The 15,412-nt window shown below is 34.7% G+C and overlaps 1 protein-coding gene and 1 long non-coding RNA gene across 3 annotated transcripts; one reads left to right on the top strand and one right to left on the bottom strand.

The window, feature by feature from the left end:
• Positions 1 to 2,771: 2,771 nt before the first annotated feature.
• LOC116297096 (apoptosis regulator Bcl-2) lies at positions 2,772 to 13,596 on the bottom strand. 2 transcript variants are annotated; one of them, XM_031705256.2, is made up of 3 exons: positions 13,349 to 13,596; positions 7,437 to 8,080; positions 2,772 to 5,470 (listed from the first exon to the last, which is right to left on the bottom strand). In XM_031705256.2, exons 2-3 carry the CDS (start codon positions 7,950 to 7,952, stop codon positions 5,360 to 5,362), a joined length of 627 nt encoding a protein of 208 aa, XP_031561116.1. In that variant the 5' UTR covers positions 7,953 to 8,080; positions 13,349 to 13,596; the 3' UTR covers positions 2,772 to 5,359. The 2 variants fall into 2 exon arrangements, with proteins under 2 accessions (XP_031561116.1, XP_031561115.1); XM_031705255.2 differs by lacking the exon at positions 13,349 to 13,596 and adding an exon at positions 8,223 to 8,416.
• On the top strand, positions 8,991 to 10,716 carry LOC116297097 (uncharacterized). Its single transcript, XR_004197192.2, has 2 exons — positions 8,991 to 9,406; positions 9,849 to 10,716. It is a non-coding gene; the product is annotated as an uncharacterized LOC116297097 (long non-coding RNA).
• Positions 13,597 to 15,412: the final 1,816 nt, after the last annotated feature.

The raw sequence follows: 15,412 nt of genomic DNA, 5'->3' as shown, positions 1-15,412 counted from the left end.
TGGTCCATTTGTACGCGCCATATGCCAAAGAAAATTTCTACCTAATCCCTATAATATAAATGAGCAAACGTACATTCGACGACTACCATTATACTTTAACATAACATGCTTAAACCTTTTGGGTTTTTTTTCGACTTATATACAAAAGACTGTAAAACAATGTCTTACTTGTTTGTACGATATTCTTTGTTTAGCGTGCGTTGAAAGTTCGGCCAGCCTTGATCCAGCTTCAACGTTTTGCCCTTGACATCCATGGTCGACTACTAGTCATTTGTAATATGGAAATTTCCAATGTTTTTGAATACTTCACGTGAAAATTTAGTAACAATTTTTACTGAATAATACGTTTATTGTTATGACATAGCTAAGTTATATTAAACGCGCGCTCTGATAGGCTCATGCACGTATACACCTACTTGCAAGAACGTTGTCATACGAAAATAGAACATTAGTGATTTAGTGGAATAGGAATTATATTAAAAAAACAAAAGAATATCACTGAAGCTGAACTTTTTCTTTTGTCTTTTAATGCTTCCTTTCTCACTAAATTACTAATGTTCTATTCTTGTATGACAACCTTCTTGCAAGTAGGCGTATATATATGAAGAAAAAAAATATGGAGCACTCCTCTAGCAACTATTGCATGCCACCATCGTGCTCTCCCAACTATCCGCGGGCACCAAAATAGATTTACGCACGCTAAGTATTGACTATTGCCCAAAAAATTCTTAATATGAAAATTAGAGTAAAAGTACTGAAGTGTGACGTCATCAAATATGTAGTAAGCTCCTAAAATCCCCATGCATTTTCATACATTTTGAACTGTATCCAGCTGATAGTTCCAGGATCCAGCCCTGAATTTAAAAAACCCGAATAATAAAAATCATGGTTTGCTGTGTACATTCACGCTGTAAGCGCACACGAGATGTACACGAATAAGTTTTTCGCGCCGTGAAAAGCACTGCAACCGTATTCGGGGTATATCGTGGAAAAATGTTGAGAGGAGAGGAGAGGAGACTGGAGAGGAGACAGTGATAAGCGGACATTTTGTGATTTCCTTTAGTCTCGAAAAAAAATAAATAAAAAAATAAAAAAATAAAAAACAAAAATAAAAACATATAGTGTGGCAGTTTAGGATACTGACGTCACCAAAACGACGTATCAACTCAAAGACGTCTCTGTGGTGCCAAAATGTCCATGTTTTAGTTTACACAAACATATTTTTAATAACAGTACACTGATGTTGTGAGACATACTGACGTCATTACTAACACGCCATCAGTAGATGACGTCATTGAACATGTAACTACGCACGTTTCGTTTCTGAATTGTTTTTTGTTTAGCAGCTTTTTTCACGAAGTATGAAGAATAGAACTGAAAAGAAAGAAAAATAAAAAATGAAAAATGAAAATTAAGGAAAGGATAAATGGAGAGAAAGTTTTGCATGAATGGTTATTAAGAATAGATGAAATTATGCAATTTTTCAGTATTCGATTCGCAATTTTTTTCCATCATTTTTTGTCAAATCTTGGAAGCTCCTTTTCGTGGTAGCTTGAAGTAATTATTGAAAACAATTAGAAAATATTAGAAAAACAAGTCACGAATGAAAGAAATTAAAACGAAACATGCCTTTACGTTGGCAAGGGCTGATGTCTAAAATAGTAAAGATCTAAATATAGTACTATGTATTATTTTTCATTTTGGTCGATAAGCCGCTGCTGCGCATGACGTCATCGTCAGCATCAATGATGTCACATAGATCAACCGCCTCAGTTGCGTCACATCGGAACGTCCTGGCGCTGCTTGAAGGTAGGAAAGGGTGGGAACTGGCCCTGCTGGGGATTTAAATCTGCGCACAATCAGAATTTTGATGCCCAGATAATTTTTACGCGCCATGTTTTTGGTCGGTACGACTTTTTTGTGCGTGTATTTTAATCCATAACATGTTTTCTACAAACGATAAAAGCTGAACAATGTCCATGGTGGTGAAATCAACGTCAGTGATATATTCTTACTTTAGTCTTGAAAACTATGAATGTGGTTACTACAAGTGGGCTGTCAGTGAAATACACAATCTCTAAGAACACCAGCAAGAGGTAGGGGAATTGCTTATACTGTATACGTATTGGTTGTTTTCAACCATTCCCAAGAGGATCAAAAGACAAAGAGGAATCTTTTGCTAAAATCCACCAGATGACGTAACGTGAAAACAAAGAACATATATTGCAGTCATGAACATTTTGAGGGAAATTTGGACCTCTGTACTGATCTACCATGCGAAGTGGTAGGGGTGTTGCTTATACTGATCTAAGAACATGCGTAATAGGTAAATTATTACGCATGTTCTTATACAATTTCCGAGCCCATCCCACACGGCTTACAGCCTCATCATGTATTAATAACGTCCTTTTTCCACGAGGGTTGCACTTAATAGCCAGTGGCTAACAAACCTGTGGCCATCATTCCATGATCGAATTGGAATTTAGGAGTACTGATCTAAGTATGGGCAGAACTCACAACGGACCCAGTTATCATTATTATCATCAACATCAAGTCAAGGTAAAGATAAATCATAGATTGAATAGGAATTTAGCGTTTTAGTTTTTGTTTGTCAAAGTATTATGATCATCCGGGTGGATGTAATTCTGAGGACTGTTTGATGTGACTTTAGTTTTTGTCGAGGGAGGAAAACCAGAGAACCAATAGAAAAACCATGGTATCAAGGGATGCCTAAAAAACTCTACTCATATAAAACACTTCACAAAACAAGATCAGTTTCTCAAAGGTTTGAGTTTAATTGTCTCAATGTGAAATAAGACATGCTTCAAAACTGAAAGAAAGCTTCAGGTAATGCTATACTTTAAGTATAGACATTGGGGTAAGTTTACATGTCAAAGTCTATACGAGACCATGGGGTGTGGTCAGGTTATAGACAACAGGCAAGGTGAGAGTTATAACACCTTAGAACTCACACAAGTCACACATAATATGAACAGAAGTGGTCACAAGGTACTAAATACGTGAAGGTAGGATGACCCTATTGCTAAGGTCACCCTACCTAGTGCCCCCTAGCAATAGGGAAAACCTATTTTCATGTAATAGGACATTTCATAAGGCTTGTCATAAGATTAAGGGCAGTTTTGTTCTACAATCAATAACATTTTAAGACTTTCTACAAGTATATTTTCCATCAAAATAAACACTATTGCCTTTTCCCCACGGTTGGAAAGCACCAACACTGAAAGGTACTCTCCCCAAATTTCCAGATCCTATTTTTTGTAAACCCAGAACCGACGTGGTTAAAGGGCATGAATGTCTATTTCCTGGACTCATTCAATATCTGTTTTATAACAGTTTTACACAGTTATCAAATAATAATAGGAGTAATTTTAAGCAAGCTTACAAGATATAAGCTTAAAAGCGGTTCCACAGATAATATGGGTGGTTGCTAAGAAAATATGTGGAAAAATCTGGAAAAAATATAAGAAAAAACTTAAAAAGCTAAAATGAAAAAATCTTTACAGACAATAGGCCTTTTGCAATAGATTGACACGTGATTGTTACTGGATGGCAAAAAAAACAAAAACAAAAACAACTTCCTTTATTTAAAGATTTTTGGGTTACTGGAAAACATGTCATATCCAAAACCTTTTCACAAATATTTTTTTCCTTTATAAGATACTTTCGATTTCAAGATACAAAGCAGTTTAAAGTTTGTTTACCATCCAGTACGCCTTCCCAAGGGGACCTTTGGCTGAATAAGCCAGTTCATAGTTTAAGAATCGTTTTCAGTGTGCAGGGATTTTATCTGAATTTGTCAAAGGTAAAAAATTCGGGATAAAATTGCATGTGCACTGAAAACGATTCTTAAAGAATGAACTGGCTCATTGATTTGTTATGAAAGTGATTTATCAGTACGTGACTGTTGGTTGCAAAAGACCTATTAGATATTCTTCTGGTGAACTATCAGTGGCAGAATAACAATCTGATATTAAACTGGAATATGCAAGACAGGAACTAATGCTTAATGACAGTTATACAGCATTTCATGGTTAAGAGCAATCACTCTCATGTTTGAGTATCATATCAACACTTAGATACAAGAGGAACATTAAGTAAGACCACAACAGGATGATGAAACAACAACAAAAATAAAACCAAACCATAACATATATATAAACCCAATCTAAGACACCACACCATTATTTAAACATAAAAATTAATATAACAATATTTACACTAACAGAAGTTAAATCCAAAATGAAAGAACATTAAGTAAGACCACAACAGGATGATGAAACAACAACAAAAATAAAACCAAACCATAACATATATATAAACCCAATCTAAGACACCACACCATTATTTAAACATAAAAATTAATATAACAATATTTACACTAACAGAAGTTAAATCCAAAATGAAAGAAGTAAAAAAAAAAAAAATGGAAAGCAGGAATTAGAGTACGAGTAAGATGTGTAGATTAATGGAATTAAGAAAAGAGAAAAATGGATAGAACTAAAAAAATGTGAATTTGAATGTAGACCAGAGGAATATCAATAAAGAGAATGGTAAATAATGTGTGCTACTGTATTGTTGTGAAAAACAAGAAAATAGATTTTAGAATAGTTACTTGAATAATTAATGAATGAATATCTGTCGAGGTGGTTTACTCAAGGTTCTCATTTCCACAGTAACCACTCTGTTGCCTATCATATTTCTTGATATAGATAACAGAGAAAATACACTTTTTGCTCCATATGAATACATACACTTTCACACACATTCCTTTATTTTTCTTTCACACCACACCACACCACACCACACTCCACTCACCCACACACATTCTTAAGACTTTGAGTCTTTCAATTTGCATAGCTGCAAATGTTCAGTTTGTTTTGATTTCTATATCAGTCGCTGAAAGGCCATGAGCTAGGGATTGCAAGCAGGGTAGCAGCAGCTTCTTTTGCTATTTAGTCTCTTTTCAGAGCTTTTGCGTGTTTATGTCTGAACTTAGAGCAAAGATTAGGAGAGAAAGAGATAAAGAGATAAAGTAAGAAAATTATTATTTTGGGGGTTAATGTGATTAATGATAAAGAAATGTCTGCATAATTGAATGAAAATGATCATTTGCAAATGTTGCAAACCACGTTTTCCAGAATGGAAAAAAGATTAATCAGCAGTAATATTGGTTCAGAAGCACACTTTTGCAGTGCCTCTTAGCAAAGGCTTGTCATTTTTCAATGTGTTTTCAATAGATATATCTAGAATTTAAGTGGTAAGGACATAAACATCATCTGTTTTTCACATCTCATATACATATATTTTTTTCAATAGGTGCTTCAGAGATCATATTCAATTATTTACTCAGAGCCAGCATGGTAAACCCTGCTGCACAAATACTTCCAACTGCAAATAAACCTTTCCATAGGCTTGGAGACGACTCTGAGAAATACTTGACAAAGCCATCCTGTGATAAAAATATCATTATTAATGAAGTGCTTTAAAGTTAATCAGGTTTGACCTGGGGTTAATATCTGTCTGCGTAATTTGCATTAGTCATAACAAAATGCAATTCAGCATTTTTCAATATTTTCAATAAAAAAACCCCATAATTTTGTCTTAGATTTGAATATGTCATTGATGCAGTGAAGTTTTACTGCAATAAATAAATAAAATAATTACAACTCACAACTACTGAGTTTGTGTAATATTGAAAATAGCCACAATAGATTGAAATAAACAAGTAAATTGAAGGAACAAAAAATTCACAATTCATGCACATCTGCAGGTTCTTGCGCATTGTTGATATCTATATCTATTATATATCTATATATATATAATATATATATGGATTTCAATGATAATCAATAGTAAAAAGCACAATTTATATTTTTGTAAGTAAAGCTGATCAAGCAAAATTAGAAATGAAAAATATTCGTTTTCTGACCTTTTTAAATTTAACAAATAGACATCAGTTTTTAATGTGTCTGTCCTCTTATTGACGATAAATTGCATCATCAAATTGTCAAAGTAGTGTGGATCCACAAGGCTTAGCCAAGTGGATCCACATACTACTTTGACAATGTGATGACGAAATTTATCGTCAATAAAAGGACAGAAGCAAAAAAAACAACTGATGTCTATTTGTTTTCTACAATAACAAAAACGATAAAACTTCTCATTTTTAGCGATCAAAACAACCAACGGAAAGAGCGCGCGCTCATTGACGTCAGCTTTATCTGTCTGTCCTCTTATTGATGACAAAAAATATCCAATCGGCGTGAGAGAAATTAGGAAGTTATTGTAAAATGAATTTTTGAATGCAACAATCATAGGTATTTGTTTCTACCCAAAATATTGAATGAATTTCATTTTAGAAGTGCAAAGAAAATGAAACTTAATTCTTGTTTCAGTGGGATATCACAATAGTTACTAAATATCAAGAGACAAGAGGAATGGAATGAGAAAGAAATATCAGAGGAAAAGATCCTCATCACCAAAGAATACTGTTAACAAAAAATATCTTTGCCATTTGGCTGCCGTCTGCCTTAATTCCTGGACATTGACAGAGTTATGACTTTTGATGATCATACGTACTGTCAATAGCAAAAGCTACTTTTGTGGGATTAATGAAATATCTTTTTAAATGAGAGAGTTCATTTTGAACCAGTCGAGACAGAAAGTCTAGCTTTTGAAGTGTTTGAATTTAAGCTAATGAAATTATGGACAATATCAGGCGATGTCTATGGTGCGTTTTGAAATTCATGTTTAAGAGTAACTGAAAATTAGCATAACACTGAATTTCACTAAGCAAAGAACAATATAATTGATGTATTAGAACTTATTGATTGGTGGGCTTACTGTACAGTCAGAAACATTCCTAAAAACACGAGTCACAAGCGAAATAGAATATTCAATTTGATTTCTAGAAACAACTGGTTACTTTTTAATATTTCATTTTTCCACTTTTTCTATTTTTCTTGGAATTGAAGTAAGCAAATATAAAAAGAATAAGTAATTTTTCTTTGGGATAAGTTTTCTTTCAAAAGGATATTTTTTAATTCAAAAAGATATTGCATAAAGTTAAATAACAAGAAACACAGTAAGACATCTTGTTTTTCAAAAAATACTGAAAAAGTAAGTAAACAAAATATGCAAAACAGTAACAAACAAATAAAATTAAAAAAAAATAAAAAAATTCTTCAATAATTTTTTCAGCAAATAATCAAGTAAATTTGGGTGATAATATTACGTATTTAAAATTTGAAGCTAATCTACACCTCAAAAAAAATTAAGGCAATATTTTTTATAACTTTATCATATCAGTTGCAGTGAGGTAAAGAACTAAAATATCTATATAAAAAAAAAGAAAAAAAAATATTTGGAGTTGGAGGCCTGAAGACGGGATAAAATTGATAGGATTTTATTCTTACCCATCCACCGTTGTCTATAATCCATGAAAGAAGGTGATCTGCGATAAATTGTGGAATCCAAACGGCAACATGAGAGACCATGTCGGGTCTTTCATTATCCACGAAGTGATGAGCTACGACTCCTCCAAATGTGAACAACGCAACAATCCTTCCCCAGTTGATTCCCGTTTGGAAAATCTCCTTCGCAACGCTAAAAAACGTCGAGCGAGCCGTCGCCGGTGTAAAATCAAGCTTTGCGCAAGCAGTTTCGAACAAGTCCGGGTATTCTGCCTCCATGTGTGAAGCAAGTGAACGAAGTTTACTTTCTGCTGTTGAAGGAGTTTGAGGGATCAGAAAATGTCGAGGTAAACCAACCAACTGACTCTGGTCGAATTTACTCCTTAAACGAAACGACACATAGTCAAAAATAAGAGAGAGAGACTCCTGAAGGATGTCCTTTTCGCTAGAAGACAAGGCAGAAGTGTCCAGAGAAGGAGAAAAGTCCTCAAGATGCAAAGCAGCTGTCGCACCGGCCATTATTACGTTTCGAGGGAATTTTTGTGTTTACTGTTTCTTCGCTTTTTTCAAACTGAGTCGTTTCAATCTTTCGTCAAGAGATCAAATGTTTTGCTGGTCTTCGATGGTGTAGTGTTAATCTTTGAGCTCTATGGAGTAAAAAAATCAAAGAATTAGCTTCAAATATAGAGTAAAATCAAATGATAACACTGTTGAATTTTCACTACAATCAGTTCACTATGGCACGCAATGGCGACTCCAGTCAGTTACTACCGAAACCAAACTACTTACGATTCTTCTGTCTGTTGTCACGAAGGATTTAAAATTCTTAACATGAAGGGTTTAGGAATGTCTTGAAAGCTTTGCAGGGCGAGATTCTACGAGAAAAGATAGAGCAAGGGCAGCGCGAGAGAGGAAAATTCGATCACTGATTTTAACGTCTGCTAACGGCGAAAAGACCCAGCAATGGCGTATAGTGAAAGAGGAAGCGAGCCTTTGATGTTAGGCGCGCGCGCTCTGATTGGCCCATTCATCCACTAGTAGACAGAACCTCTTATCTTACCACATAAAGTCATCGACTAATAGGAGAATACGCTACTACTGAATAATGATGAAATATCCTAGGTAGTTTTCCCAAATTCATCACTAGTAATCAATGGCGTCAAAATTTCATTCACAGATTTACGTTCATGGGTATTAAAATTTGGTAACAACTACTACGCGTATTTCATTTTCTACATTTTCAGTATTTTAATGGTAAAACTGAATACAAGACAAAAACCGAAAGCGAAAGTACAATTCGTAAGGTTAGATGTTTGCAAAAACATTATATATTTTTTTGAAACAAATAAAAAGAATATTGACTGTAATATTTTATTCATTCATCTGATTGTGAAGCTGTGAATGGATTTTTTTTTTACTAAAAATAATGAATATTCCTACATCATTTTAGTCAGTGTAAATTTTGCGCTGTCATTGTTTTTGGATTAGTCAAAAAATGTATGTTTTTACATAAATGGATTGACAGCTGTGCTTTTAATATTTTCCGCGATGAATAAATCATGAGGAATGACGGGGAAATTCAGCGTGGTTGCAACGTGGTGTGTTTAGGGGATATTTATTCACGTGAGCACATTGTGGTAATGCATCATCGACATTTTTATCCGCCTTCTGATTGGGTCCAAAGACAATAGCCTAAGATCTATTATGTGTACGTCACAGAACGTCACACGATGAAACCGCAAGGCTGTTTCTAAGCCAATCAGAATGCTCGATTCATGTCAACATGGCCTTGACTCTTCTCAAACTCTTTTGAACATCAATACGCAGATTTATTTTTTAGCGGGAATTTTTTGTTTTGGACGCAAGGCTGAGGTGTTCAAGAAGCAAGATCGTTCCTTACCCTTTTAAAGTTTGAGGAATATGATTCAATCATAGCCAAGAACCAAGAGGAATTTAGACGGCTAATATCAAAGGTGATTTATGTATTTTTTAAAATGTTTCTTCCTGCGGAGGAAAAAATCTTAAGTAATGTGATCTTTGGATCGAAAACAGCAACAAGTAGTAGCTTATGGGATTCATCGCTGCTTATCTTCGAACAAAATCGAAAATAATTTAGTGAAATTTTCGTCGTGCCTTTGATTATCATTGATTTTTTTGGGTGAAATCTTTTTAGGATCATGGTTTTTGGGTTGTTTATTTTCGATCTTGTTTCATAACAATCGAAAATGGCTGACATCGGGCAAGCTTATTCAAGCATGGCTCAAACTCTCGCCCATGACTCTCCCAAAAAAATATCGAATGTCACAACTTTAAGATTTTTAAATAACTGATCGTTGGGGGAAAATGTTCCTAAATTAAAGATAAATATTTGAATTGTTTTGACTGTAATATTTCTTTATTTTTTTAATCTTCTAGGATATTGTTGAAAATAAGAATCGTGGTTGAATAATCTATAAACAATGGCAATGGGGCCAACGTCCTCCGAAAGCCCAAACCTTCCCAAAACGAATAGCGCTTCAGAAAATTGTCACAAAAAGATTACAAGTCAAGATGCTCAGAATTGTCGAGCTGTAGGGAGAATGTTGGCCATGATTGGAGATCAAGTTGATCAGTGTGTATCACTACAGCAAAGTGCGAAGGACTGCGCTATGCAGGAGCTCAAACCCATGGCAATAAAATTACAATCTGCCGGAGCTCCAAGTAGATAAAAGACTTTGATGACGGCCGCCTAAAGGTTTATGTATATATTGTGAAAATGTAATACTGAAATAAGACGAACAAATAGCGATATTTGGTTCATTCAAGCTCAAGATTACTTGATTATTATCAGGTCTCCTGGCTGCATTTTTTCTATTTTCAGAGGAACAAAACGATTTTAAGATAAAAAAAATCCTAAAAAACTTGACCTAAAATAAGTAAGGTCTATCTAAAGATTGACATTATGTAAAATATGCACCATCAGCTGATGCATTGACAGTTTTTTTAACTGTCGTTTCCATTGGTTTCCATTGTTCTTGCTATCAGAACCGGAACAGTTCAAATGGTAGGCCCAAGAAAAACAACATCGAGGACAAAGACCTTTGTTTTACAATGAATGAAGTCGAACTTTGCGCTTGAGTAAGCCTTTCATTGTGAAGATTTATTGTTAGAAACTCTTGTAAATAGGTTCAAAGTCGACTTCATTGTACAGTATAAAGATTATTATTATTGTACATAGAATTATCAGACTTATTTGCTTGCTATTAATACTGAATATTAAATTAAAGAATAATAAAAAAAAGTGTCACACTGACTCTTAATGGAAGGGGCGCATTACGCCGCAATATTTTATATTCATTTGCATTTATTTTACTCTTTTCTTCCCAAAGAAGCATTCAAAAGGTGGATGAACAAAGATATTTATATATTTTGAATGATCAGATGGTTGTTTATCGTCATTTTGATTAGATTTGAACGTCACTAGAAGAACTGCCACAGCCTATTGATCGAAGATAGGTTCGGGCCTATCTATTGTGGCAACACCAGGCGTTAAAACGTCCAAAGGTCAATGTCTCTCGACTGAATAAAAATCTTAGCTTAGCAAAAACGAAATTCCGATAACCATTTAATAGACTTACCATTTAATATTCTATTCTACGCTTTAGTGAATGCCTTACGAATGAACTCAATTTGAGTTAATAGTTGTAAAAAGAGATGTGATTTTAGGAAACGTTTGCCATACGTTCAGTGAATCGGGAATTGAATTGAATTAATTATCATAAACTCATAATTGTTTTTCAATTCTTCTGCTAGTCTTTGAACATGCTTGCCCTAAACAGCCAAAATACAAATACAATAATGTTTTTGTACAACTCCTTGGTAACTGGAGCAAGACATTTTTAGAAACATGCTTCAGATTTTGGCACGTTTTAGAGTACGACTTGTTTTCTTTGCCAAGTCTTCTTCAGGAAACAAAAACAAATTAATGATGTAAAGTGAACAGATAATTCTGAGCTAATCTGTCTTTAAAGTGAACGGTATTCTTTCTAATAGCAGATAAAGGGCGCCGGTTTTGGCGCCTTTTCGGTGCTGTGCAAACCTCCCCTTAAAAATTAATGTCAGCGTTTTTTTTCCAGTTAGGGACTAAGATGTTCATTTGCCTGTGTATTAAACCTACCCCCTCCCCTCCCCATAGAATACGAAATAATCCATTTACAAATAACTCATTATCGATATATACGATTTCAGTTTATCAACTTCCCTTAGCTTCATCATATATATAAAAAAAGAGGAAAATTTAAAATCAACGGGTTATTAGTAATAACATATATTAGTATTGGTCCGGCGGAGTTGCTAAGGAACTGAAAGAAAGCTATATTGACTATCTTAGAATACCGACAAATGCTTATGTTTAATAAAAAGGAATCGCTCCGCCTTGGCGTCAAATTGGCGTTAAATCCACTCATTACCTCAAGGGGCTTGATAGATTTGTGATTCGTAGAATAATAACGGACGCATGCGCAAATGGAAACCCAACCTTGTCTTTGACCCGTTGGGTGCAACGACGCATGCCCGAATGATCAACAATATATCCACGCCTAAAACATGTGACTTTATATTAATACTATGCTGAGCTTTGCAGGGTGATACAACTAACTTTAAAAGAAATATATTAATTCCTATATATTGAATAAAGAATGACATTTATAATAACCAGCTGATTTGCGGCCAAAACGTGAATCAGATTAGTGAGTTAGTGGTAAGCTGACATGACCCTGATCGACTACCCGTATGTCAGTGAGATCAAGCCGTGCATATATATTTGAGGTTTGGATTTTAAACAAAACAGCAAGTCTGTTTTTAAACAAGTCTTTGTGATAAATGTTTGACCTGTGTTTTGTTTTGAAAGCCATCACTGTACAATGACACTGTGTGGCTAGATCGTGCCCAGACCTCTCTATGCCGAACTAAGAACACAAAATACTCTTGTTTTGAATTTCTGTAGTAGTGTTAGTTAGCCTTGTTTGCGTATGACAGTTATTTTCATATTCGTGTGCTCTAGTGTAGGTCCAAGAAGTTTCAAAGTGTTTGTATTGTTGAATTTGTACATCCTTTACTTAACTGAGGATATTTTAACCCTGTATAAACCTGGTATAAACCAGTCTGTTATCGAGGAACACAGCGGTGTTATGACTACAAAAGCCGGCTATTGTGTGCTAGCCTGCAAAGCATTGTGGATATACTTTTGAAAAAACACGCCATGCTGAGGAATTCTGATCGTAAAATCAAACAAATGATTTCTGGCACAAGTGCTCTAAAATATAAATTAAGCTAGAGTTTTATCTTTTTGTAAGCGCAGTTGATCTCCTTCTCAATTTCTGCCTACGCCATACCTCGTTTTTCACGGCAAAAACAGCAGATACCTCGAATAAAATAAATTACATAAAGGTTGTTTATCTCTTTTTCTTTTTATAAAACGTGGCTCCTGTGGTCATATGATTCATTTATTAAATTCGAAAGGAAAAATTGTCTATGGAAGGCATTTGTATTCGGCAGAGTGAATGAAAGCTAAATTGAATTGACCTCGTGAAAGCCTTGAAAGCATGACTGACATCGTCTTCCGGGAAGGTTCAATCTTCCTCAAAACAGGAAGCAATCTAACATATTTTGAATTGAAAATCAGGCGAATATACCAAAAACAATTCAAGTTCGATTAAGCTTTAGAAGGAGGGATATTCCTCTCAAAGTCCTTGCCGTTTTTGTGGATGATATTCACCAAAATACGCTCGTTTCAATGACTGAAATTCATCAATGAAACGATCAACAACTCAAAGTTCCTACCACGAGAAAACAATTTTCAGTGTTTTTTTATTTTTTTCCCCTGGTCACTTTCATATACAAAGTGTATATTTGAAGAAAATATTTTGTAAACTTACCTTTAGAAAGTAAAACGGCGTTTCTCCTTACTTTCTTGCTTTCTTTTCAAGTTACCAACTGTTTTATGTTCTGTTAAATCTATTCACAGTGAGCGCGTTTCAAAGCCACACTCACTTTCCAGAGGCTACTAGTCAATGAAAGAGTAGCCCACCTCTAAAGCAGCACGTATAAATTTGGAAGTAATTAAAAATTCTAACAAATTGCGGAGGTTGATATAGACGATTCTAAATGAAGCTGATTGGCCGAATGTTTGGACTTCAATTTTGTTGCCTTAAACCGGTCACCTTGAAAAGCCTTCTCGAAGAATATTACCCACGCACTGACTATCACATGTGAACACAACTGTCAATCAAAACCCGACCCTGGGAAACACCTATATTAGATGAATGAAGATCACTTTAGAATCTATTATATTCTTGTGAAAGTAAAAATAAAATATAGAAATATTTATTGGAAGTTTTCCATATTATCCAGTTTCGTCCATGAACGATTCACTTTCTATTTTTTAGTGATAAGTTGTAATCAGTCTATTTTCAGTAAGTATTTTATATAAGAAAATTGCTTTTTGTTCACAATTTAAATATATTTTATAAATCCTTTTAGGTACATTTTCAGCGCAGCAGACATTTTCGTTTCTTTCGTTTGCAGAATTGATAGTATACATTTACAAACTCGTTAAACTTATTGACAATAAGTTTTAAATTTAATTTTGATAACCCCTTTGGCCATGCCAAACAAATGTGCCAAATTGACCCATTTGGTAACGAAAATCCATTTGATGAACAGAAATATTTGATAAAGCTCACAGCTTTATGAGATTATGGCGTCGAATCGTGTGCAAATTTATGTATGATGCAGTACGATAATAGAATGAACAATAAAGGCCGTGCGTCTTTTTTTATTTGACTGGAAAACTTGACTAGCCGCACATTTTACGGTATACCGTAACATTGAAATGGCTTCCCATTGTTTCCGTGCGGTTCGCCCAACAGTTACTTATATGGCAAAATCAGTAGGTGATCAGTTCGGTTTGGTGACGTTTTCAACTTTGGAACATATGCTTTACTGTGGGATTACATTACTTTGTTGTTTAACTGATTTCATGTGATTTCAGTCGTCTAGTCGTGCAGTCCTCAGTGCTATAAACAAAAACAGAAAAAAATCTGATGACGTTAACAAATAGTTAAATCTGACTTCGACTTTGACTCATCAGCTGTGCCCAGTTTGCATGGTTCAGGGTTCAACTGACGAGCCAAGAAGTTGCATTGTATTGGTTCATCAGATAAACCTGATTGTTTTTTGATGGAAGTTTTATTTGGCTCATCATTTCTGATCATCTTTCCCTCCCCAAAGGGAATATATTCCATTGCACTTTTGACCATCTGCGACTATCAGTCGTAAACAAAAACCTCCCATACATTTCCACTTTTAGTTTTGATATATTTTTAGCACTTTCTCGAGAATACCTTAATATTGCTTCCTAGTAGACACTCAGCCGATTTCCTTATATAGGGGAGATTTCTGGTAAACCTTTTACGAGCAAAGGACTTTTACTCTGTCTCAATTAAAACCTCCCTCTCTATTTCAGTCTACATTCATAAGTGCATGAGTATATTCCCAGCCTTAATTTTCTTGTTGTTTCCATCGCTTCCTCTAATTACTGTTTTTTGCCTGAAAATGACTTTCCTACGCTTCTATCCCTAGTAATTATGAATTAATATGAATGAATAAATTATATCAGAAAAACGAAGAAGAAAGAAGTACAGGTATCAGAAGAAGTGGACAGAACGGCCTACGCAAACACCTGTTGAAAACTGCATGTATCCCGAGAACTAAAGAAAAATGAGCCGGGTTGTAGTGAATCTGGGAGGTATTGAAAAACCTTCACATCATGCATCCTGCTCCCCAATTTCAGCTCACCAATCCTATGAACAAATACTCTCATTTTGCTTCCTCATTTCAACCCACAATCGCCTAATAGTATGTATAAAATTAAGCTCTGTCAGTTGGCTCCCTAATTTAAGCCCACAATCCTATGAACAAAGACTCTCATTTTGCTTCCT

Source organism: Actinia tenebrosa, unplaced genomic scaffold (genome assembly GCF_029948245.1).
Source record: "Actinia tenebrosa isolate PJP-AT-01 unplaced genomic scaffold, QUT_ActTen_1.0 PGA_scaffold3__52_contigs__length_22856419, whole genome shotgun sequence".
Lineage (NCBI taxonomy): Eukaryota > Metazoa > Cnidaria > Anthozoa > Actiniaria > Actiniidae > Actinia > Actinia tenebrosa.
Note: the sequence above shows the minus strand (reverse complement) of the source record. Positions and strands in the feature narration are given on the sequence as shown.